Source organism: Moschus berezovskii, chromosome 9 (genome assembly GCF_049115385.1).
Source record: "Moschus berezovskii isolate FMDL1 chromosome 9, NW_MosBer_1.0, whole genome shotgun sequence".
Taxonomy (NCBI): domain Eukaryota; kingdom Metazoa; phylum Chordata; class Mammalia; order Artiodactyla; family Moschidae; genus Moschus; species Moschus berezovskii.
This window is the reverse complement of record NC_142468.1, coordinates 99006400-99030218: the sequence shown is the minus strand read 5'-3', so window position 1 is coordinate 99030218 and position 23819 is coordinate 99006400. Positions and strand designations below refer to the sequence as shown.

Sequence of the window (23819 nt, the reverse complement as noted above, 5' to 3'; positions counted from 1 at the left end):
AGCACATGAAACATGAACTGGCTGAGATGGTTGTGAAAGTTGGAAAAGTCATGGAACTACTGACAGAAAACCCCTGTGCAGGAAATAATTACCTAGAGAATTCAGTCAGTTTGGAGACCATCCATACAACCAAAAATCTAAAAGAACTCAATATTTCTTCAGCACAGTAAAGGGAATATGGAAGAAGGTGCCAAAGTAAAGGTTTTACACTTTTGATTTATGGGAAAAGAAACATTCCTAGGTATCATTACAAATGGTGTCCAGTTTCCCTTCTGTTCTTTATAAAGCTAAATAGCTAAAAGTAAATCAAATAAAGTGTTTGCTATAAATGCAAGTTTCATAAAAGTTTCTGGTCATGTTACAAATTTTCCTCCTAGTGATCATACTTTCCTGTTAAGTGTCCCTAGCTATCAGCTGCATCATTTTTAACTTCATTGGTTTGGAAGTTGTATTTTTTTTTCATTCCAAGCAGTTTTGAATTTATCTTAGAAACTTTGCTTTGGAAGGAAAAAAAGTTTGATCACATACAAATAAAACCGCACTAATGGAATATCTTGTAGCATATATTTTAAAATTAATTTTTTAAAAGTTAATTTTAGGCACTTCCCTGGCAGTCCAGTGATTAAGACTTCGCCTTCCAATGCAGGGGGTGCAGGTTTAATCCCTGGTCAGGGAGCTAAGTTTGTATATGACTCACAGTTGAAAAACCGAAACATAAAACAGAAATGATTTCAGTAAAGACTTTAAAAAAATGGTCCACATCAAAAAAATAAATGCAACATATTAAAAAATTAATTTTAATATTTTTCTGATATGACCAATTCCAAAAGAAAATAAAAGTATTTATGGTACAGTTAAGCTGTACAACTAAAAATGTTGACATTATAATGTCAGCTACTTCCCTGGTGGTACAGTGGATAAGAATCCACTTGCCAATGCAGGGGACACAGGTTTGATCCCTAACACAGGTCCCGGAAGATTCCATGCACAACTAAGCCCATGTACTACAACCACTGAAGCCCTCGCACCCTAGGGCCTGACACTGAAACTACTGGGCCTGCATACTGCAACTACTGAAGCCTGTGTGCCTAGAGCCTGTGCTCCACAACAAGAGAAGCCATCGCACTGAGAAGCTCATGTGCCACAATGAAGAGTAGCTCACCGCAACTAGAGAAAGCCTGCACACGGCAATGAAGACCCAGTGCAGCCAAAAATAAATATATACATAAATAAATTCATTATAAAATTTAAAAGGAAAAGAATAGGACACAGTATAATATAAAAAATATTATTGGCTTGTACACTACCAGGGCTGGTGGGGTCAAAGTCTCTGCCATTGCAAACAGGTATGAATCAGTGGGTCACTCAGCTGGCAGAAGCCAGTGTGATTCAACAGTGCCATGGATAAAGACATAGCCCATGTAGTTGAGAGACTTGTTTCATTCAAGGGTATTGAGGACAATGGGAACTGATTTGTCACTGATTTATTCTGTGATTAAACCATGTGATTAAACAGAATAAACCATGTGATTTTGGATTTTATATGAAGGTATCAGAGTGCCCTCATAGTTTCTAGCACATAGAAATAGATATAGGTGTGTATGTGTGACTGTACACGTCTGTGTACATAGGGTCACACAGAGTCGGACACGACTGAAGCGACTTATCAGCATGCATGCACTTCCTGACTCTGTCAGCTGAGAGGACATAGCTATAAGAACACAAAATACCCAAATCTTGGTTTTTAAATACCTTCTCTGGTAACAGGTGCAAGAGGTTCTGGTAGGGAAAGCACAAGGTAAGCCTAGAATATCTTATTGTGCCAGAAAATAAGAAAGTTCTCAAAAAATCATGGCGATATTTTTAAAGGACATCAGAATCAGCTGGAAGTGCTCACACTGGCCAAATCTGGAAAAATTCGAGCATTAAAAGGAATGATATTGATGGATTATAACCCACTGAATAAAACAAATCTGTAAGATTACACAGATATAAATAAACAGATGAATTAATAAACACACTGAAGGAACATCTTTTATAGGAGAATGCAACTAACAAATGTAGAAGGAATAATGGAATGAAAAACTCACCATCTGGTGACCATGATAGTGGTAATTCAGGCAGGAATCATTAAACAATGCTAAAGCTAGTCGGTAAAAATTTCATAATGTCATATAACATGATGTCCTAATATACAGTGTCAAATTATTTCCCCAGAAGATAATTATTAATTAATGGGTTTTAAGAAGACTTCTCAATTAACTTCATGGTGACTCAGTGGTAAAGAATCCCCATGCCAGTGCAGGAGACACGGGTTTGATCTCTGGGTCAGAAGATGCAACCCACCCAGGTATTCTGTGCCTCCTGATACAATGCTTCAGTTCTGTGGGGTTTCTGTCCCAAATGAATAATCTGAACCCACTGTGAAGAAACATCAGTCAAACCCTGACTGAGGGGCATGCTGCAAAGGAAATGGCCTTTACTCTGTGTTCTTAAAATGACAAAGTCGTGAGAGACAAGGAAAGACTAAAGAACTGTTCTAGAGTGAAGGAGACTAAAGAGACATGGCAATCAAGTGAAACACATGATCCTGAATTTTGAAATTTGAATGGTCTATGGGTTAGATGGTAAAATTATATTAGAGCTAATTTCCTGATTTTGATGGATATACTGTATCCATCAAATATACCATGATTCTTTAGAAGTAAATGGACATCATATCTGTAATTTACTTTTAAGTGGTTCCAAAAAGTAATATGTAGAAAATACATGAAACAGATTCTGATGCTGGGAAAGGTTGGGGGCGGGAGGAGAAGGGGACGACAGAGAATGAGATGGCTGGATGGCATCACCGACTCTATGGACATGAGTTTGGGTGAACTCCGGGAGTTGGTGATGGACAGGGAGGCCTAGCGTGCTGTGATTCATGGGGTCGCAGAGAGTCGGACACGACTGAGTGACTGAACGGAACTGAACTGAACATATATCTGTAGAAAGAGAGAAAGAATAGGATAAGACAAATGAAGTAAAATTAACAATTATGAGCTTAAATTTTAAGCTCTGGGTTTTTCTACAAGATCAAAACTGATTCTAAACTAGTGAACACTAACACACTCATTATAGTGTACTGCAGTTTCCTCTGCTTAGGTCAAGCAGAGGCTCTATTCCAAGGAAGTAGATCTGGGGACAATTTCTCCATACCACAAAAACAAATGGTGACTCCTAGTACTCAAGAAAGGTTTCTATCCTTTTCCTTTGGGGGCTCTGAAGACAGTTAAGGGTACAATCCTTGTCTAAGTCCAAATTATCTAATTATTACGAGAAGGAAAAATAAAAGAGTGGATTAAAAATAAAAATTAAGTCGACTAAAAACTCTACATGCTACTTTTAGAAAGAGAATATACTTTCCTGATAAGAGGTTGAATCACATGCTGGAATGAAATGTAATGATTTTCCATATACGAGAATGACGTAGAATGATTAAGTGGTCCATTAGTGCACATTTCATATACTTCATGAATTTCCTTTTAAACACATGACTCAAAATAGATTCAAGCCCTCTGGACAAGATGCAGCCAGAGATATGATAGGTTAAAAACATTACATACAAGAATAATCTCTATTTACCCTCTCCCGGGGCTTTAGGTAAGAATATGAAAACTCAGCCACCTTTGAGCAGGATGACTCGGGATGAATTGGAGGACAGTTTGTTTCGTCTTCGAGAAGAGCACATGTTGGTGAAGGAGCTTTTTTGGAAGCAACAAGATGAGATCAAAAGGTACCCAGAGTTCTTACGTCTTTAAAAGCTGTGTCTACATCAGACCTTCACCGTAATAAACGAAAAAGAATGCATCTTCCTGAGATGTCTACACCAGAAAACAGTTCAAATGGCAAAGATGGTTAACTCCAAAAATTATTTTTGAAGAAATATTGCTTTATTTTGTTTTCTTGCCAAATGCATCAATAGTCTGTGGCCATTAGTCCATAAAGCATCATCAGAGCTATTCCAACCCAGAGAGCAAGAGACTGGGCAGGCTTCTGCCCTGGTCACAAAAGAGAGAATGGGGACAGGGGAATGGACAAAATTTCAAAAGACTGAAGACTACAGGGGCAAGTAAGAAAGGGGGTTTTTATTTATAAAACACAATTCAAAATTGCATTGATCATTTCTGATATGCAATCATGTAATATGTGCTTTATGTGTGTTAACTCATTTAATATAATGCAAGAAGCATTATCAAGAAGGAAAGGGAGCACAAAGAGGTTAAATAACTTGCCCAAGGTCATAGCTAACGAATGGCAGAGCTGAAAGCTCTTAACTCCAGAATATACCCTACACAGTGATTTTAGGGTACTGGCTTTCAAAAGTGTATCTTTTGGGTACAGACCTGGAAAGAAATCTGAGATGGAGAGTGGGTAGATAACTAGATGGGGAGAATAAGATGGGGAGTTCTGAATTTCTGGGGTTAATCTCTAGGACACATTTTAAAGATATTGGTGTCAATACCTCCCAGCCAAAGACCATTAGGAACACACCCATGGTTGAAGTTTGGTTTTTTTACTGTTGTAGCTAGAAAAAGTGCACACCATGGGCATCTCAGTAAGACTGTGTTAGAAAGAGTCTATCATAGGAATTGGGCTTCAGCTGGGTGATTTAGGGGAGGCTCCAAGGTAACAGAAATTTGCTCTAGACTTGGTACTGTCAGAAAGCAGGGACAATTCTGTTTTGATATCTCAGTAAGTCTTATCTACAGGGAGGCTAGACTAGAGTGAGGCTAAAGCTATAGTTGGGAAAGAAGCAGCAGTCACTCATGTTAGCCAGGAGAGAGTATGTTTGGTATTTTGTGGGTGAGACAGTGACCTTGTTTTTGTCTGAGCTGACACAGAAGTATGCAGGAGACTTCTTTGGTATCACTGTGTCATGGTCTCAGAGTGGCCATGTGTGATGTCGGTGTTCTGTGAGATTACGTCCAAAAGCACAATAACAGGGCCTAGCTGTGAATGTAGCTGTGAATGCCAGGCCACCTTCAAACAACACTAAGGACTAGCTACGTCACACCAGTTTCCCAATGTCAGAAGCAGCCTTTTGCTTTCTCGTCGGTAACCCCCAAGAGTGGTTCAGAGTTTTATTTAGAATTTACGAGATTGCAGATTTCTGCTGTATGCCATCACACTTCAGAGTTGGAGATTCTTTTATATTGTGGAGAACTTGAGAATCCCGTGAAGTCAGATGGTTACATGGACCAAAGAATCTTGTTTCTTGGTTGATAACCAAAAAGTACTTGAGGTTATAGATAGTAAGTGACTAAACTGGATACTATCCCCTCTGACTATGGGCAAGTTACCTAGCTGTTTAATGCCTTGATTTATTTATTTGGACATAATGATGCATAATAATAATAATTGCTAACTCCTCCAGGACTTCCCTGGTGGCTCAATAGTAAAGAATCTGATGGCCAATGCAGGAGATGAGGGTTTGATCCCTGGATCAGGAAGATATCCTGGAGAAGGAAATGGCAACCCACTCCAGTATTCTTGCCTGGGAAATCCCATGGACAGAGGAGTCTGGTGGGCTACAATCCATGGGGTTGCAAAAGAATGGGACACAACTTAGCAACTAAACAACAACCTACTCTGCTTACAGTGCACCATTGCTAAGTCCTTTATATATATTAACTTATTTAATCCTCATAAAAATACAGTGCATGCATGCGTGCTAAATTGCTTCAGTCATGTCCCACTCTTTGCAACCCTATGCACTGTAGCCTGCCAGGCTCCTCTGTCCATGGGATTCTCCAGGCAAGAATACTGGGGTAGGTTGCCATGCCCTTTTCCAAACAATCCAATGAGGCAGGTACCTGTATTTATAGATGAGGAAACTGAATACAAATGGTTAATGACATGCCGCAGGCAATGTAGTCAATGTCAGAACTGGCAGCTGGTGGGACCAGAGAATCTAATGGTAACATTTAAAAGTATGATTTCAGGTCAAGATAATAAATAGTGATTGACTATCCATTGTAGGTAATGCTCACTGTACCCAGGGGGACTAATACAGGAATAGTTTTTAGAGTGAGCACATATACAGGAATGTGTGAACATTTGGGACTGGAGAAGTAAATATTAAGATTTCTACTTATATTTAATTATCTCCTGTTAACTTAGTATTTTTGTTTATCGTTTATAATGACCATGATGCATTAATAGAGAAGACTCTACATATAATTTAAAAATAAATATACAAAAGTATATAGAGAGTCTTCTCTATTAATACATCATGGTCATTGGGGGCAAAAAATTAATTTTTATATCCGAGATCAATTCAGATTACTTGCCACCAAATAAACTGTAGAGATAATCGCTGTCATAGAAGAAGGAGGCACGATCGACCAGCATTCCTTTTGACCACAGGATGAGAACAGCCTTGCTCCGGTTAACCGCAGCAGGCCGGGGCCTGCGGGCCGAGGCGGCCGCGGCGGAGCCGCAGCTCCGGGAGCCCGCTAGACCGCAGCGGAACGCAGAGTGGCGGCAGCTCCCCCTCAAGCACCAGCGTCCCCCGCTGCACAGGCTCCAGCTGCACTTACAGCGCGTCGGCCCCCCTGCTCCCCGCCGCCCCCAGCCTCGCGTCCACGCGGGACACAGACAGCTCCACACCGCCGGGGCACCGGAGGCAGAGAAACCCAAGAGAGGTGAGGCTCGGGGCCAAATCCCTGACAGGGTCAAAACGCTGGAAGGACTGATTTGCCAGCCACATTTTCCTCCCACTGCTGTATTCCGCCCACCACCCCCAGTTTGCTCTTTTGTTCTCCTTCTCTATATTCTCCAAAATCTTTTTTTTTTCCTGAGTAGGATGTCAGGGCGGAGAAGGCAATGGCAAGCCAATCCAGTGCTCTTGCCTAGAAAATCCCATGGATGGAGGAGCCTGGTAGGCTGCAGTCCGTGGGGTCGCTAAGGGTCGGACACGACTGAGCGACTTCACTTTCACTTTTGACTTTCACACATTGGAGAAGGAAATGGCAACCCACTCCAGTGTTCTTGCCTGGAGAATCCCAGGGACAGGGGACCCTGGTGGGCTTCTGTCTATGGGGTCACACAGAGTCGGACACGACTGAAGTGACACAGCAGCAGCAGCAGCAGCAGCAGCAGCAGGATGTCAGGGTCAGAATTCTCACTTCACCATGCGGTTCTATTGAGAGGAGAATCAGACAATGGAAAAGGGAAAGTTGCTGGCCAAGTTTTGTAGGGATCAGAAAATAGATAACTTTCATGACCTGCTCAGGTGTGAGTGGCAGTGATCTAAAGACCTGCCCCTCTCCTGGGACTATGGGACTCTGGGCAGAGTGATTTATGCCTCTAAAATTGGGGTTCTTCATTTTTTTGGGGGGGGAATAGACTCCTTTGAAACCATGAGCAAAAGCTAGGCCTCCTCCCAAGAAAACTGCTCATACACATAGACAAACTTTGCATACAACTGCATGGGTTCAGAGATTCCCAAAGCCCATTCCTAAAGCCCAGGCCTAAAAGTCAGGCTGCTAATTGAGGAGCTGCAGTTTCTCCTCTTCCTGTATCCCAAGTGGCTAAGCATCTCTGACTGCTATGGAACCCAACATTGAATTAAACACAGTGCTATGTGTGCCTCCTTCACCTGGCTTACTCATCCCCTTTTTAGATTCATGGAAATAAGGTGTCTTGGCCCTGGGGACTCAGTGTTAGGTTTTGCTCAGCACAGTTCTATATTTTCAAGCTCCTTTCTTGAGCCAACAAAATCTTTGTGTAAACAGCTAAAAGGAGAAAAACTAAAAAATTTGTTTGAAGTTCAGCTCAGTTTAACTTCATACCAACTTAATACCAATTATATACTAGGCACTAGAAACAAAGATACATAAGAGTAGACATACAGTCCCTGCTCTTTCTGCTTCCCATTTATTCTTACTTACCCGAGAGCCTATAGTCCTGTTAACTTATTAAATCAGTAGTGCAAGAATAAAAACTGAGAACCCCCCTCTTCTGGGATCATTGGTCATATAAGGACATCCCCCAGGTCTCAAGTCTCCCTCCCTTCAGCACTTGGGATTCCATTTCTAGCCAGGGTTCTGGAGAAATCTCTTGCCAGAGGCTGCATCTTCTGTCTATAAACTTTCAGAGTCAAGGGACAGGCTGAGCTACACAGCCCCTCCCACATTCAAGGAACATGTGACAAATGAAAAAGCCAGAGGTGAAGTATCCCGTGAACCCAGCGAACTGTGAGTTCTCTTCTTTTATCCTGTGCTGTTACTCTTTCACCTTTAATTGGAAAAACCTCATTTGGGGAATAAGTGAACCCTGCCACTTTTGAGTCGTTCCAGCATTATCAGAGAAGATGAAAGTCATCCCTAGGTCAAATTCCAACTTCATTGCTTAAAAATGGAAAATAAGCACCTCTGTCTTCCAAGGAAAGGAAAATAAAGGCCCTTTCCTAAATTGAAGGTATTCCTCCTCCCTATATTTACCCCCTTAGGTCATAATTAACTTATATTTCTGTTTGACACTGGAAAGCTACACTTTGTAAGATTATCCTCCACACATGCCAAGATTACTAACCCCTCTAATTTTTAAAAAAATATATATGTGAGAACCTCGTTCTAAACCCCTATAACAGGGGTTTCTATTTATTCTTTTTGTGTTTAATGTTCCTAATTCTAACAGGAAAATCTCTTTTAGCAAAGTCGTATAATTATGACTAAGCTCATTGGTCTATGCATGCCTAACAGTGCCCACCTTATGACCAGCGATACTATGCAAGTGGAAGAACCACCCAAGTCTCCTGAAAAAATGTGGTCCAAAGATGAAAATTTTGAACAGAGAAGCTCTTTGGAGAGTACTCAGAAGGCCACAGAGCTGCGGTAAGAGTGTGGAATTCCATGTCCCAAATGAACCGAAAAAGATTCTTATTGGCATCTTTCACCCATCTCAGAGGAATAGAGAGAGAATGTTTGGGATTAAATTCACACTGAGAAGTAGACCTGGAGGCACAGGTGGATTACGGAATCGATTAACTTGAAAGAGATTTTTATGTATAATAAAAATTCTGCTGCTTCACTTTATAGAAGGAAAAACATTTCATCCTTATCACCAGATGGGGGTTCTCAGCCCCCATACTGCTTCAGCCCCTGAAAAGCTTAAAAAAATAGACTTAATTTTTCTAGAGCAGTTTAGGTTCACAACAGAGTTGAGTATAAAGTAGAGAGGTTTCCCATATACCTCCCTGTCTCACCTTCCCCTCCCTCCCCCACGCACCCAAACCTCCCTCATTGTCAACATCCCACAGCAGAGGGATACCTTTATTACAATGGATGAATCTACAGGGACACATCACAAAAATCACCGGAAGTCCATCACTTACCTTATGGTTACCCTTGGTGTTGTGCAGTCTATGGGTTTGGACAGATATTTAATCCTGTGTCCATTGTTACAGTATCGTACAGAGTAATTTCACTGCCCGAAAAATCCTCTGTGCTCTGCCTATTCATCCCTTCTTTCCCCCTTCCCCTGGTACCACTGCTCTTTTTACTGTCCTCATAGTTTTGCCTTTCCCAGAACTTCATCTAGTTGGAATCATACAGTATGTTGTTTTTTTTAGATTGGCTTCTTTCACTTAGCAATGTGCATTTAAGTTTCCTCCTTTTCATGGCTTGATAGTTCATTTCTTTTTAGCACTGAATCACATTTCATTGTCTGGATGTATCACAATTTAGCCACTCACCTATTGAAGAACATCTTGGTAGCTTCCATATTTTGACAGTTATGAGTGAAACTGTTGTAAAATCCACGTTCATGTTTCTGTATGGACATAAGTTTTAAACTTGAAGGCTTTTTAAAACCACAGATGCCTGAGTCCCACCCCAGAGACTCCCTTTCTATTAATTGGAAGTGGAGTTGAGGCAGTGTTAAGATTAAAGATTGCACCACATGATTCTAATAACCAGCTAGGCCTGGAAATCGCTGACACAGAGTCTAGTGAACCCAAATCCTCCCCCAGTGCCTTTCAAATAATAAAGAAAACATGGTCTCTTAGGTTCAGAAATAATGATCTTCCTTTGTGTCCCTGTCCATATCCATAGAGGGGAAAGGTCCTTAACTCTCTCCATTCACAGATGGTATTTGAGTACTGTCTTCTTTCTCCAGAGCTTCCATTAAAGAGAACATACAGCTGATTCGACTTAAGAAGCTCTTACATGAAAGGAATACCTCTTTGGCAGTGACAAAGGCACAATTAACAGAACTTCAGGCCGTGAGTTGCCATCTTCAGCTGTGCTTTTTGAGGGGTGAAATCAATTAGTTGAGAAAATTGTGTTAATTTCTCCATTTTACACATGGGAGACCAGAAAGGAAAGTAGCTGAGTTGCTTGTCAAAAGTCACGAATCTACAGGTGATGTTCAAATCCAAGCCTTACAACTCAAGCCCTGCCCACGAAGGTGGAATTAAGGGGGGACAACTTGTGTCAGATTAAGTTCCAAGCCAGAGACCACAACCAGAGTTTAACTAAACTTGGGAAGCCAAGAGCAGTCATAGGGGAGAGAAAGGAAACCAGGTTACTGAGCACATTCTGTGTGATGGACTCTGTCCTAGGTACTTAGAGTCATCTAAGTCGGACAACAACCATCAAGGTAAGTTTAACAGGTAACATTTAACAGGTGAGGGAACTGAGCCACAAAGGTAACGTTGAACAGGTGAGGGAACTGAGCTACAAAGAAGTTAAATAATTTCTCAAGTTATAAGTTAATAATAACTTATAACTTAATAACTTATAACTTGGTCAAGTTATAAAAATAGTAAGAGGAAGAGCAGAATTTGGGTCCAGGTTCATCTGGAATCAAGCTCACACTCTCCTCACTACCACGCAATAGAAACTTATATCTGAATGGTAGAAATAGGGCATGAAGAGTCTAAATAAAAAATTGACACCATTATTTTACTGAATGAACATTTATTGACTAGCAGGAACTATGCAAAGCACTGGATACAAAGGTTAAAAAGATAATACAACTCCTGCCTTCAAGGAATTTGTAAAAGTGAGAAACAAGATGTAGACAAGTACACTATCCCCAAGCAGGGCATGAGGGGAAGACAAAAGAGAGGGTTATTGGATCCACCAGAGGATGGGCTGCAGGATCTGAAGAGGATTCATAAGGGACTCTACTCCTGAGCTGAACCCTGACAGTTTAGCATGTGTTAATGAGTGTGCAAGAGAAAGAGAAGGGCTTTCCAGGGGTAGAGTGGTGTAGGCCAAGGCACAGAGGTGAGAAACATCGGAGAGCAGGTCATGGAGCTCTCAGCAGGAGTTTAGACTTTATCCTGTAGACAGTGGAGAGCTGCAGAAAGGTTTTAAGCAAGTTGATCATCAGTTTTTTCCCCCAAAGAGATCACCTTGCCTTTTTTTTAAATGTCCAAGATATTTTGAAATACATTTTAATAAAGAAATGATACTTTCAAAAAACCATTATAAAGTACTAATAATGATTAATTCTGAGCAGTGGGATTATCAGTTCAGTTCAGTTGCTCAGTCGTGTCCGACTCTCCGCGACCCCATGAATCACAGCACGCCAGGCCTCCCTGTCCATCACCAACTCCCGGAGTTCACTCAAACTCATGTCCACAGTACTTATACTTTTCTGAAATTTTGAACTTCTCAAAAATGACAAAACTACTTGGAAAGATGACCTGGCAGCAGGGTGAATGATAGGTTGGCTCATATAAGACTGAAGGCAAAGAAATCAGCAAAAAGATGAGTGCAGTCTTCCAGGGGATTCAGGATGAGCGTCCCAACCAAGGCAGTGAAAGAGGCTCACAGAGAAAGGATTGTGTTAGAGGTCCAGAACTAGAAGAATAGACTTTATCACCAAAGTAGAGTGGTGAGGGAAAAGGAGAAATAAGAGATAATTCCTGCATCTCTAGCTTGGGTGATTAAATGATGGTGGTGCCATTCAGTGAGATTAGCTACAGTTGGTTCTGCCCTTGGTATGTCTGTTTTGATGAGGACTAAAGGCATCTTTCCGGAGAAGGCAATGGCAAGCCACTCCAGTACTCTTGCCTAGAAAATCCCATGGATGGAGGAGCCTGGTAGGCTGCAGTCCGTGGGGTCGCTAAGGGTCGGACACGACTGAGCGACTTCACTTTCACTTTTCACTTTCACACATTGGAGAAGGAAATGGCGACCCACTCCAGTGTTCTTGCCTGGAGAATCCCAGGGACGGGGGAGCCTGATAGGCTTCCGTCTATGGGGTCACACAGAGTCGGACACGACTGAAGTGACTTAGTAGCAGCAGCAGCAGCAAAGGCATCTTTCAGAGAAGGCAATGGCAACCAACTCCAGTACTCTTGCCTGGAAAATCCCATGGACGGAGGAGCCTGGTAGGCTGCAGTCCATGGGGTCGCGAAGAGTCGGACACGACTGAGCGACTTCACTTTCACTTTTCACTTTCATGCATTGGAGAAGGAAGTGGCAACCCACTCCAGTGTTCTTGCCTGGAGAATTTCAAGGACGGCGGAGCCTGGTGGGCTGCCCTCTACGGGGTCACACAGAGTCGAACACGACTGAAGCGACTTAGCAGCAGCAGCAAAGGCATCTTTGGGGCTTCCCCAGTGTCTCAGCGGTAAAGAATCTGCCTGTAATGCAGGAAGCCCAGGTTTGATTCCTGGGTCGGGAAGATTCCCTGGAGGAGGGCATGGCAACCCACCGTAGTACTCTTGCCTAAGAATCCCATAGACAGAGAAGCCTGGCAGGCTGCAGTCCTTAGGGTCTCAGAGCTGGACACAGCTGAAGCAACTTCGCACAAAGGTATCTTTACAAGGTCAACCTCCAAAACTGCATTTTGTAAGAATGGTGCATATGCCTGTATTCTTTTTAGTTGAATGATTTTGGTAACACTGAAAGGATGGGAAATCTGGGAAGGAAGATATTTTATCATATGGGTAAATAGCTATATTTGTGGAATTATATATTTAAAAAATTCATTGCATTGAAGGAGAAAAGGGAGAAAGCCATTCTAAATTGAATGTCCTTACCCATATTAGTGGTAGTGTAAAGATGACCTAAAGTGGTGAATAATTTTTTTAAATGTAGGTTTTACAGTTTGTTTTTTAAAGCAGTTTTCATTTCTAGTCATATTTTATACTAAGATAAGTTTTCATCCTCTTAATCTCTGTCAGTGACTTGAGGTCAGTAGTGCAGACTCTGGAGTCAGGCTGAGGTATAGCTCTCCCTCAGTCTCTTGAAAGCTGTGTGATTCTGGGCAAGTGACTTAGCTCTCTGAACTTTGAGTTTCTCATTTTTAAAGTTTAGATAACAGTACCTCTCAGATTTGCTGTCAATATTAAATGACATAATATATGTGAATGAATTATGATGATCATAATATAAGAGATAATGAAACGCACGGTAACATGTAACACAGAGTAATTACTCAGCCAATAATAGTAGCTCTTGCTGTGAGTTTGGTTATTGTCGTTACTTCTGTTTCCAAAACAGTAAAGAGACCTTTCTGAAGCATGATGAGTAAAGAGATAGCACCTAGTTTGAAAATAAAAATACTTTTTCTTGGAAAATCTACCAGGTGCAATGCAAATTTGCATAACTGACCCTTGTAAAGAAACGGCATGATCTGTTATATTCACAGACTACCTGGCAAGCTAGATCAGGGAAAAGGAGCAACAGTTAGTAAACAGGCACACAGATTGATTTATGGGAAATGTTCATAACATCTTTTTAAATAAATTTTTCAACATTTGTATTACAGAGATAAACATGTAAATAAATATCAACTTGGTATATCAATAGAATAACATCTATTTCTTTCTTTCAGGCATATGAAACTCTGCTCCATAAGGTACTTAATAAAGATTCCTTAAATCTCAGTTTCTTGATAATCAGAGGAATGAAACTCAAATGAATCTTCATCTTCAAGTAACATAACACCAGAATTTAGCCAACTAAATCAAACATGTAATTTTTATTAAGACAAATGATACTGTCACTATTATCAGAAGATACAGATTGCATTGTTTTCACAAAAATTAAAATATAAGGTCTGAGTTAAGAAATATTTGAAACAGTATTTTTCAGCCTATTGCTACAGAAAATTTTAGCAGCGTGAGTTGGTGAGGAGAAGGCAATGGCAAGCCACTCCAGTACTCTTGCCTAGAAAATCCCATGGACGGAGGAGCCTGGTAGTCTGCAGTCCATGGGGTCGCTACGAGTCAGACATGACTGAGCGACTTCACTTTCACTTTTCACTTTCACACATTGGAGAAGGAAATGGCAACCCACTCCAGTGTTCTTGCCTGGAGAATCCCAGGGACGGGGGAGCCTGGTGGGCTTCTGTCTGTGGGGTCACACAGAGTCGGATACGACTGAAGTGACTTAGCAGCAGCAGCAGCAAAATTGTTGCAAACCTTCTCTGGTGTTATTAAATATTTGTACCTCTGTGAGCGGGGTGCAGGTGAAGCTAGGTAAATGTCCATGATTAAGAGTCACTAAGGTTGAGTTCCTTGCATGATCAACCACAGCTGTTCCTTTCAGAAGGATCCATCAGAAAAATGCATTTAACTTCTAGAGTTAACATGTCACTTTGCTAGGTGCACAAAGGGAAATATGTCATCATAAAAAGTATTTAAGTATCTTAGAAGATAAAGGCAATTGAGAAAGGTGGCACTTTACTTAGAATTAGGGTTGAGTTGGAACTTCAGGAAAATCAAAGCTCCAGTGATGAATTAGTTTCCCAGAGTGGAAAATCCTCACCAACAGGGAAATGATACTTTCTGAGAAATGCTAGGGTGAAAAAAGTTATTTTACAGTACAAAGGCACCATGCTTTAAATCAAAGCCCTTCTTTGAGACATCCATTAGGGAATGCTGATGCTGGGGTTGTTGGTTTCTTGAGACCCTCCTGCTGAGGGCTATAAACAATCCCAGAGAACTTTCCTTTTGCCCCAGAATCAGGGAATCCTGGGCGCAGCCCACGATGCCCTCCTCACCCAAGTGAATGAGCTCAGGGCAGAGCTCAAAGAGGAGAGCAAGAAGGCTGTGAGCTTGAAGAGCCAAATGGAAGATGTGTCCATCCTGCAGATAACCCTGAAGGAGGTAAATAACAATAATTGAAAGATACCATCAATTGTATGTTATATCCCAATTTCAAAGATGTTAAAAATGTATCTGAGCAAAAATATGGGTATTTTTATTTTTTTTCAAATGAGAAAAATGAGGTTCCAAGTGATTGAATAATTTGCTCAAGTTTACAGTATTGTAATGGTGTAAAACTAGAAAAAACTGGGATTTATGTTTACATCTGGCTTCCCTGGTGGCTTAGTGGTAAAGAAAACACCTGCCAGTGCAGGAGACACAGATTTGATCCGTGGGTTGGAAAGATCCTCTGGAGAAGGAAACGGCAACCCACTCCTGTTTTTCTGCCTGGGAAATCTTACGGACAGAGAAGCCTGGTAGGCTACAGTCTGTGCAGTCACGAAAGAGACGAACACAGCTTAGCGACTAAACAACCGTTCTCCAGAGTCTTTCCTCTGTTACAATGTTCTGCTGTTTCCCTAACAGTAGAAACCCAGATATCATGAAAATTTAATTCAATAGGAGGCCTCCCTCCTCATTCCCTGCCACAAGCAAATATCTCTTTATTTATCAGAGTTCTTATCCTGCCCTTCCCCAAGAGCTCACAGGACCGTGCTTGTTTTAGAAGCCCCATATGCACAGGTTTCCAATGACTCAGAATACTCTACTGCCTTTTATCTTTAAGAAAGGATTAAAAATACACTCCTGCTGTGCCCCACTTCCTTGCTTGCAACTCCTGCCTGTGTTTACATGGATCCCTAATCCTCAGAACCACTGTTGAGCTGGATAATACTGTCTTGTAAACCCCTGGGTAACTGTCAAGTCATGATGCAGGCTCAGGTTCTGTATAAAATGCAAAAGAAATGTTTATATTAACAATAAAAAAATTTAATTTGGGGAATCCTCATTAATTCCAATAATAATTTCTATCCCACCTTAAATTGCTTCAGGTCTTTCTAGTTGAATGGATCTTCACAGACATGGAGATGAACATTGAAAATCTCCCACACGAGTCCCACCCCACAACAGAAAAGGGAGAACTTGAGCAAGGCAATGGATTTTAAAATTTTATCTCAAGCATTCTATTATCATTCTTAGTTTCAGGAGAGAGTTGAAGATTTGGAAAAAGAACGAAAATTGCTGAATGACAATTATGACAAACTCTTAGAAAAGTAAGTACCAAATTTAGATCTCAGAACATTGTTTGTTATAAAAGACAGTTATAGAAAAGTGCAATCTGAATTTAAACAATAAAAATAATTCCTAGTCTCAATAAGGACACAGGGAAACTGGTACTCAACACAGTGAGAATATAAACTGACAGACTCTTTTAGGAAGAGAATTTGACCTTTATCTATCAAAACGTTAAAGGTACATCTCTTTTGTGCCAGATAACCCATTTTTTTGGAAACAAAAACTAAAGAAATCCTCTTGTGTATGTGCAAAGATACCTCTGTAGTAAGAATGTTAAATATTCCTGCATTGTTATTTTAATCTGTAAAAGTAAAAAAAAAAGGAAACAGTCAAAATTTCCTCTGAGAGGGAATGACTACATAAATCATGTTGCACCCCCACACTGAAATAGCATAAAGTTATTAGACCTATATGCCTAAGATATACTGTTAAAATACAAATTGCAAAATAACGTGTTGTGACTTAAACTATGTCATGTGTGTGGATCCACAAACTTTCAATGAGATGAAAGGACTGAAATAGGGCTTTTATTCTATATATATCTCTGAATCATTTTAATTTTTCACAACAAATATATATTCATTTATTTTGAAATTAAAAATACTATAAGTTTTAAAAAATTAAACGTTCCTTCTAACCTAAGGACAGCAGGGTATAGATTGGAGAGGTTGCATGGGAGCATCCTGGGAAGAACTGACACTCTTCAATTCAGTGAAATAAGATAGCGTCAGCCTTACCCACTTTGAAGACTCCCTGTGACAAACATTACTGTTGGCCTCTTCCCTTCATTATTCATAACATTATCTTCTCAGATCATCATGTAATGTATGGGCAGAAAGGGCCAAGAAATCTCAGTACTAGCTTAAACAAGTTGTTTTTAGACCGCATTTATTAAAATGATAAACAGGAAAAAGACATAAGTAGCAATAATTTCTTGATTACCAGTGTCAACTTCACTGTCTAAATAATCAGGAACTGTGTGTTTTACACTGAAGATGAGTCTGCCCTGTCATCTAGATATAGTGCTGTTCAGGATGCAGTCACTGAGAGTTTAGTTCCTGCCCTACAGTAGTAATTTACAGTCTAATTCAAAGGTGAGCGTACTCTAAACTAGCCACTGGTGAAGGTAGACAGAGGAGTAAGGGAAAAAGGAAATATTCTCTTCCTTATTTCTAATCTAACAGGCCTGAGAATGTCTTGGTACACAGTTCCCTGCCTAAAGCAAGCCTTCATGCTGGAGAAGTTCCCTGGGAAGTAGATAAGACTTGGGTTGTTTGCTCAGGGGGGTTATTTGAGACTTAAACAGAAGTGCTACTGAGCAGCTCAGTAGGACCTAAAAGTTCCAAGGCAGTTGGTAAATGACAGTTACAGAGAAAGCAGGAGCAGAAAAAAACATGCAGGGAAATGAATGATGAACTAGGCCCAGGAGATGCTGAAACTGTGTAATAAAGACGTCCTATCACCCAACTTTGAGAGTCCATCTGACAACTCTCCTCTCCCTCCTTGCTTGCTGCCCATTTTCAGCATGCTGGATAGCAGCAATCAGCCTCAGTGGAGCCGGGAGCTGGGAGAAGAGCTACAGCAGAAAGTCTCTCAGTTGCAGAATCAACTGGATGTTGAGATGAAGGAGAAGAGAGAAATCTTACTTCAGCTCTCACAAGAGAAAGGTAGGTCTCCCTCAAATGAGGCATCCTCTACATCTGGTAGGGGAGGAAGGAGCTTGGGCCAGCATTTCTCCAACCCCATCTCTTGATCTTATTTGTGTGTGGGGCGGGATACTTTATAACTAGACTAAGAACATTGGCAGTCAGATCAGATTCACAATCAAGAAAGCATGACACCTACCTCACATGTATACTTTCCCCTACATGATGACTTTCTGTGTGAGAGAATGCCACTTCTTAATTTGTAATGTTTTTAACTATTTATTGAAAGTATTGAAAATGAATTTTTCTGCCTTCTCATCTGTCACTTTTGGATGGTTGGAAAGTATTTTGTTTTCTTTTTTAGCATCTGATACCTGAGATTGAGAAGCGGATTATTGATCTTCATTACCACTTGCATTTCCCCCTGTCTTAATTCCTGGATCACAGTAGTTATTCTGAATATTTTTAAGTACTGTCAAAGAGACCTTTGTCTCCTCTCTTTTTGCTGGCCTGGACCTTGATATTTAGTCTTATCAAATTCATATTTCATCATATTCTAGTATATTCACATGACAGAGTGGAGGAAAAGAAATATGACATCAAGAAAAATAGAGGCAGGAACCATAAAAGAATAAAGCTTAGAAGTACATGCTAAGAAGCCTTGTAGTATGTATGAAGTATGAGTGAGGTCTTGTGGGTAATCTAATCTAACCTCCTCTCTAATGCCTGATAGTGAAATGATCAGTTTAAATGGTGATCACCTCCCTTCCCTGAAACACACATCAGTTCAGTTCAGTTCAGTTCAGTCGCTCAGTCGTGTCCGACTCTCCGCGACCCCATGAACCACAGCACGCCAGGCCTCCCTGTCCATCACCAACTCCCAGAGTACACTCAAATTCATGTCCACAGAGTCGGTGATGCCATCCAGCCATCTCATTCTCCGTCGTCCCCTTCTCCTCCTGCCCCCAACCTTTCCCAGCATCAGAGTCTTTTCCAGTGAGTCAACTCGTCGCATGAGGTGGCCAAAGTATTGCAGTTTCAGCTTTAGCATCAGTCCCTCCAATGAACACCCAGGACTGATCTCCTTTAGAATGGACTGGTTGGATCTCCTTGCAGTCCAAGGGGCTCTCAAGAGTCTTCTCCAACACCACAGTTCAAAAGCATCGATTCTTCGGCGATCAGCCTTCTTCACAGTCCAACTCTCACATCCATACATGACCACGGGAAAAACCATTGCCTTGACTAGACGGACCTTGGTTGGCAAAGTAATGTCTCTGCTTTTTAATATACTATCTAGGTTGGTCATAACTTTCCTTCCAAGGAGCAAGCGTCTTTTAATTTCATGGCTACAATCAGCATCTGCAGTGATTTTGGAGCCCAAAAAAATAAAGTCTGACACTGTTTCCACTGTTTTTCCATCTATTTCCCATGAAGTGATGGGACCAGATGCCATGATCTTTGTTTTCTGAATGTTGAGCTTCAAGCCAACCTTTTCACTCTCCTCTTTCACTTTCATCAAGAGGCTTTTTAGTTCCTCTTCACTTTCTGCCATAAGGGTGGTGTCATCTGCATATCTGAGGTTATTGATATTTCTCCCAGAAACACACATAGACATGTCCAAATGCCCAGAGTGGGTGCGGAGGTGGGTGTCACAGGGAGCCAACAGCATAGAAGTCAGACCGAGTTGGGGAAGCATTGAGGAGATACTGTCAAAAATTCTGGACTACCTAGTCAGTCAAGTGGCTCTGATTTTTGCTGTGGTGGTGGTAGTACTCCCTTCCGTATTCTGCTGATATTTTTTGTTGTTTTTGGAGTCCAGGTGTCAACTCAGGGTCAATAAGCTAGAATCCCTTTGTAGAAATCAGAGAAAATTACTTCTCTAAGGGCAAGTTTATAAAATGAATTAAAAATCAGTGGGAAAGTGTAATTCACATTTGGGCCAACTTTAGCGTGGTTGTTGGTAACACAGAGTTTCAGCTTTCTGTATTTTTTTTTCCTTAGCTCAAAACAAAGATCTGGAGCTTGAGGTCACCAACTTGCTTCAGAAGCATAAACAGGAAGTAGAGGATCTCCAAAATATAAGCACATTTTCCCAATCTCCTGACAGGCAATCTGCACCAGCCACTCACCCAGATCCATTTCAAGAGACCATTCAGATAGAGGTAAGAGCATTTTTAATCAAGCAAGTCTTCTCTACAGAGGGATCCCTGGCAAATATCTGCTAAAAAGATGAAGGGGCTAGAAAACTCACCGAATAACATTTTGTCCTGATTGAGGACACTGTTTAGAAGGGTATGAGAAGGTTGAGAGTAGAGACAGCCTCATGAACTGCACAGACTTTTCTCACACTGTACAGCTCATAAACTTTAGAATCTTTTCCAGATGAGGACTTGCAATGATCTGCTAAAGAGCAAACATCCATTGGAGATTGTATAACTTATTCACTGCTTCTGTTGAACATGAGTTCCTAGGGCAGAGAGCCTTGTGAAGTAACACAGGTTCTCCTCTACATTGTGAAATAGATTCTGCTGCTGGTACTTTATGATTACCAGCAGCTACTTTAGACAATAGTTATTACTATACCACCATATTTATACTCTGTTTTACCAATGCTTTTTCCTCTGTAGCCCTGTGAACCAAAAAACCAGGAAGAAAAAAAACTGTCCCAGATGTTAAGTGAGTTGCAAGTATTGCATGCAGAGACCACATTGGAACTAGAAAAGACCAGAGACATGCTTATTCTGCAGCGCAAAATCAACGTGTGTTATCAGGTGCAAGGAAAGATGGTACAGGAAGGGGATAGATAAATGGGCACACAGGAACTGCATACAAAACTGGGAGGGAAGCAAGACCCATGTTTCCAGGGCTGGTGCAAGGTGATATGCTGTCCTGTGCAAACACAAATGTGCTGTCTTTTGCACTTGAGGGCCTGCACGTGCCCATGGCACCTTGGCAATTGAAGCCAAAGGGGCCAGCTAATGAAAATGGCAAGTGGGAAGCTTCTGGGTTCAAATTTTGCCAGTCCCAGGAAAAATACTACCCCTTGGCACTAACAGCACAACTGGTCCTGGAGGGGTCTGTAAGGAACCCAAGCCTTTTTCTAGGGGATGAATCTGCCCTGCTAAGGAGGTAGTGGAGTCTCCTTTACCCACCAAGTGCCACCTTTCCATCTGGGCCCTTCGGTTCTGGGCCACTGAGACGGCAAAGTTCAGACATTGTTTCATTTCAGGAGGAACTGGAAGCGATGATGACGAAAGTCGATAATGAAAATAAAGATCACGAAGAAAAACTGGAGAGGCTGAATCAACTCCTAGACCTCAAGAACAAGCGTATCAATCAGCTGGAAGGTATTTTAAGAAGCCATGGCCTTCCAGTATCCGGCAAGTCTTAGTAGTTTGTTCATTTCATCTTAGGGTCTGTCACACGGCTGAATGCCTTTGCTGCCCTCTGCACCTGTCAAGAGGGCCCCCTCTGTGTCTCGGTATATGACTTACCCCTCCTGTTCTTTATCCTGTCATCTTTGTTATTTTAATACATGGCCAGCAGCTTCTTTTCCTGCATCATATCAGGGTATTTTCTCTGATTTCTCTGGAGATTTTCGACAGGGCCCAGAAATTGCTGAATCTACTCTGAAAATCAGTGTATCCCTGTTGGTCCTAAGGTGAGTGAGGGCCTTCTCTCAAGATTGCTTCTTGAAGCCAGGCCTAGATCACAGTGTTTGTGAGATAATAGAGCTTCATCACTCCTCTCTCATCATCTTTTTCTATGATTTCTCTCTGAAAGTTCTTGAATTATTTGTTGCAATCTGTGGATGTCTACAAAGCAGTGTAGGTGGCTGGACACGTATGCAAATTTTATAATGTGATGCTTTCTATGTTTAGTTCAGTTTACTGGCGACCAGGATCTGGTCTCCAGCCTTACACGTTGAGAAAATTGGCTTTGTTATTACACTCAGTGGTGAGATACCCGACTCATATTAACCAAATGTCCTAGAGACTGAGATTTACAGCAGAATGTTAATTTATTATTCTAGGACAGTGGCTTTTTCACTGCTGCCTTGAGAATAGCTCAGGGCAACCTTTTTCTGGGAAAGCAGAATCAATAAGGGTTCTGAGTGAGCGTGAACCAGAGCAAAGGGAGGAGGTGGGTCATTCGGCATGGTTCACGCTCAGCAGGGTAAGTCTGTAAAAGGTCTCTGCCGAGTAACAGAGGAAATCCTGTGGACTGACATTCTCCTGTCTTTCAGACTCAGGGTCTTTCTCCCAGGATAGTGCCGTGTAATACCCTTACCTACTTCTGAAGATTCATTTGCTTTAACTTATAGTTCCTTCATTACTGATAAGGCTAAAGAGTTTTTCATTTGTTTACCAGTTATTTGTATTACTTCTTTTGAGACTTGCCTGTTGCTGCCCTTAACCCTTTTCTTAATAGTGTATTATTAATTTTTAGAAGCTCTTGATATGCTAGAATTATTAACTTTGTATCATATAATGCAAATTTTTAATGGTTTATTTAGTTATATTAACCTTATCAATTAAGAAACTGCTTACCAGTGCCTGTATTCCACTTATTCTGGGCAGGAAGACGTTCTGAAGTACCCAAAATATCTTTCTTCTACTACTTTAACTCTCAAAAATAGGACCTTTATCATCAACACACTGTGACAACTCAGATACTCCAATTTGAAGCAGACTGTATATCATCTCAGGTTGGTTGGATATGGGAGGTAACGCACAGATTTAGTGGACTGTCTTGCATATCTTTATTTATATCCCATTGCCAATATTTTAAACCTCTTTCTAGTAAGTGCCTCCCTGATTTTTACTCTATTACTCTTTGATTTAAAGTGGATTTTTTGGCCTTCTTACAATGAAATCAAATTCTTAACAGAATGAAGAGTCTTGTGATTGATCTGACTGGAAAAAAGGAATCATATCGTAATGGAGCCCAGTGTAATGTAATAGACACTGACTGTAACTTGCTATTCTCTCCAGGGCCAATATCCCAATCTTTTGGAAACATCTGCATTTTGTGTTTCTCGTGCTTCTGTAATGAAATTATCAATTAATTCATAGGATCCTGCTGTAAGCCAAAACAATGTCATCTATGGATGAAATTGTGCCCCCAGTGTTAGCAGTGTAACCTCCTGAGGTTAGCATTTACTTTCCAATTTACTTAAAATAGGCATTGGATTATTTGGCCATCAGAATCCAAAGCACCCGGTTGTCATTCTGTTGCTTTTCTTTTAAAATCACATGGTTTCCTGAAATAGTCACAACCTGGACTTCCACCATGGTTTTTATTCTCTTTCTACCTTCCTTTACCTTAAGGAAGAAACTTCCTACCCTTTAACAGATAGGCAGTTTTCTTTCCCCTCTAGAACAGCTTAAAGACGTGGCTTATGGCACCCGACAATTGCCATTATGTCTGAAACCACTGCCAGCCCATGAAGACGAGGATAAAGTGGACATTTCTCCATGGCATCAGACTGAGAACCTTTTTGAACTGCACATCCATCAGGCGTTTCTGACCTCTGCTGCCCTGGCTCAGGCTGGAGACACTCAACCTACCACTTTCTGCACCTATTCCTTCTATGACTTTGAAACCCACTGTACCCCACTAGTTGTGGGGCCACAGCCCCTCTATGACTTCACCTCCCAGTACGTGGTGGAGACAGACTCCCTCTTCTTGCACTACCTTCAGGGGGCTTCAGCCCAGCTTGATCTACACCAGGCAATAGCCAGTGAGCACCACACCCTTGCAGCTGGATGGATTTGCTTTGACAGGGTTCTGGAGACTGTAGAGAGAGTGCACGGCTCTGCCACACTTACTGGTAAGTGCTGTCAACCTCCCACAGTTCACAGGATTAATGTGGCATTTCC

At 41.2% G+C, this 23819-nt stretch overlaps 1 protein-coding gene across 1 annotated transcript in view; it reads left to right on the top strand.

Moving 5' to 3' along the window:
* RPGRIP1 (RPGR interacting protein 1) overlaps window positions 1-23819 on the top strand; it is a 62169-nt gene that overhangs the window by 3455 nt on the left and 34895 nt on the right. Inside the window, exons 2-14 of the mRNA XM_088840020.1 lie at window positions 3646-3778; window positions 6412-6689; window positions 8144-8243; window positions 8751-8882; window positions 10165-10270; window positions 13843-13866; window positions 14972-15118; window positions 16196-16269; window positions 17816-17958; window positions 19939-20099; window positions 20565-20708; window positions 21167-21284; window positions 23318-23770. Of these exons, the coding sequence (XP_088696146.1) occupies window positions 3646-3778; window positions 6412-6689; window positions 8144-8243; window positions 8751-8882; window positions 10165-10270; window positions 13843-13866; window positions 14972-15118; window positions 16196-16269; window positions 17816-17958; window positions 19939-20099; window positions 20565-20708; window positions 21167-21284; window positions 23318-23770 (2013 nt within the window). The remainder of the gene's footprint in view (window positions 1-3645; window positions 3779-6411; window positions 6690-8143; window positions 8244-8750; window positions 8883-10164; window positions 10271-13842; window positions 13867-14971; window positions 15119-16195; window positions 16270-17815; window positions 17959-19938; window positions 20100-20564; window positions 20709-21166; window positions 21285-23317; window positions 23771-23819) is intronic.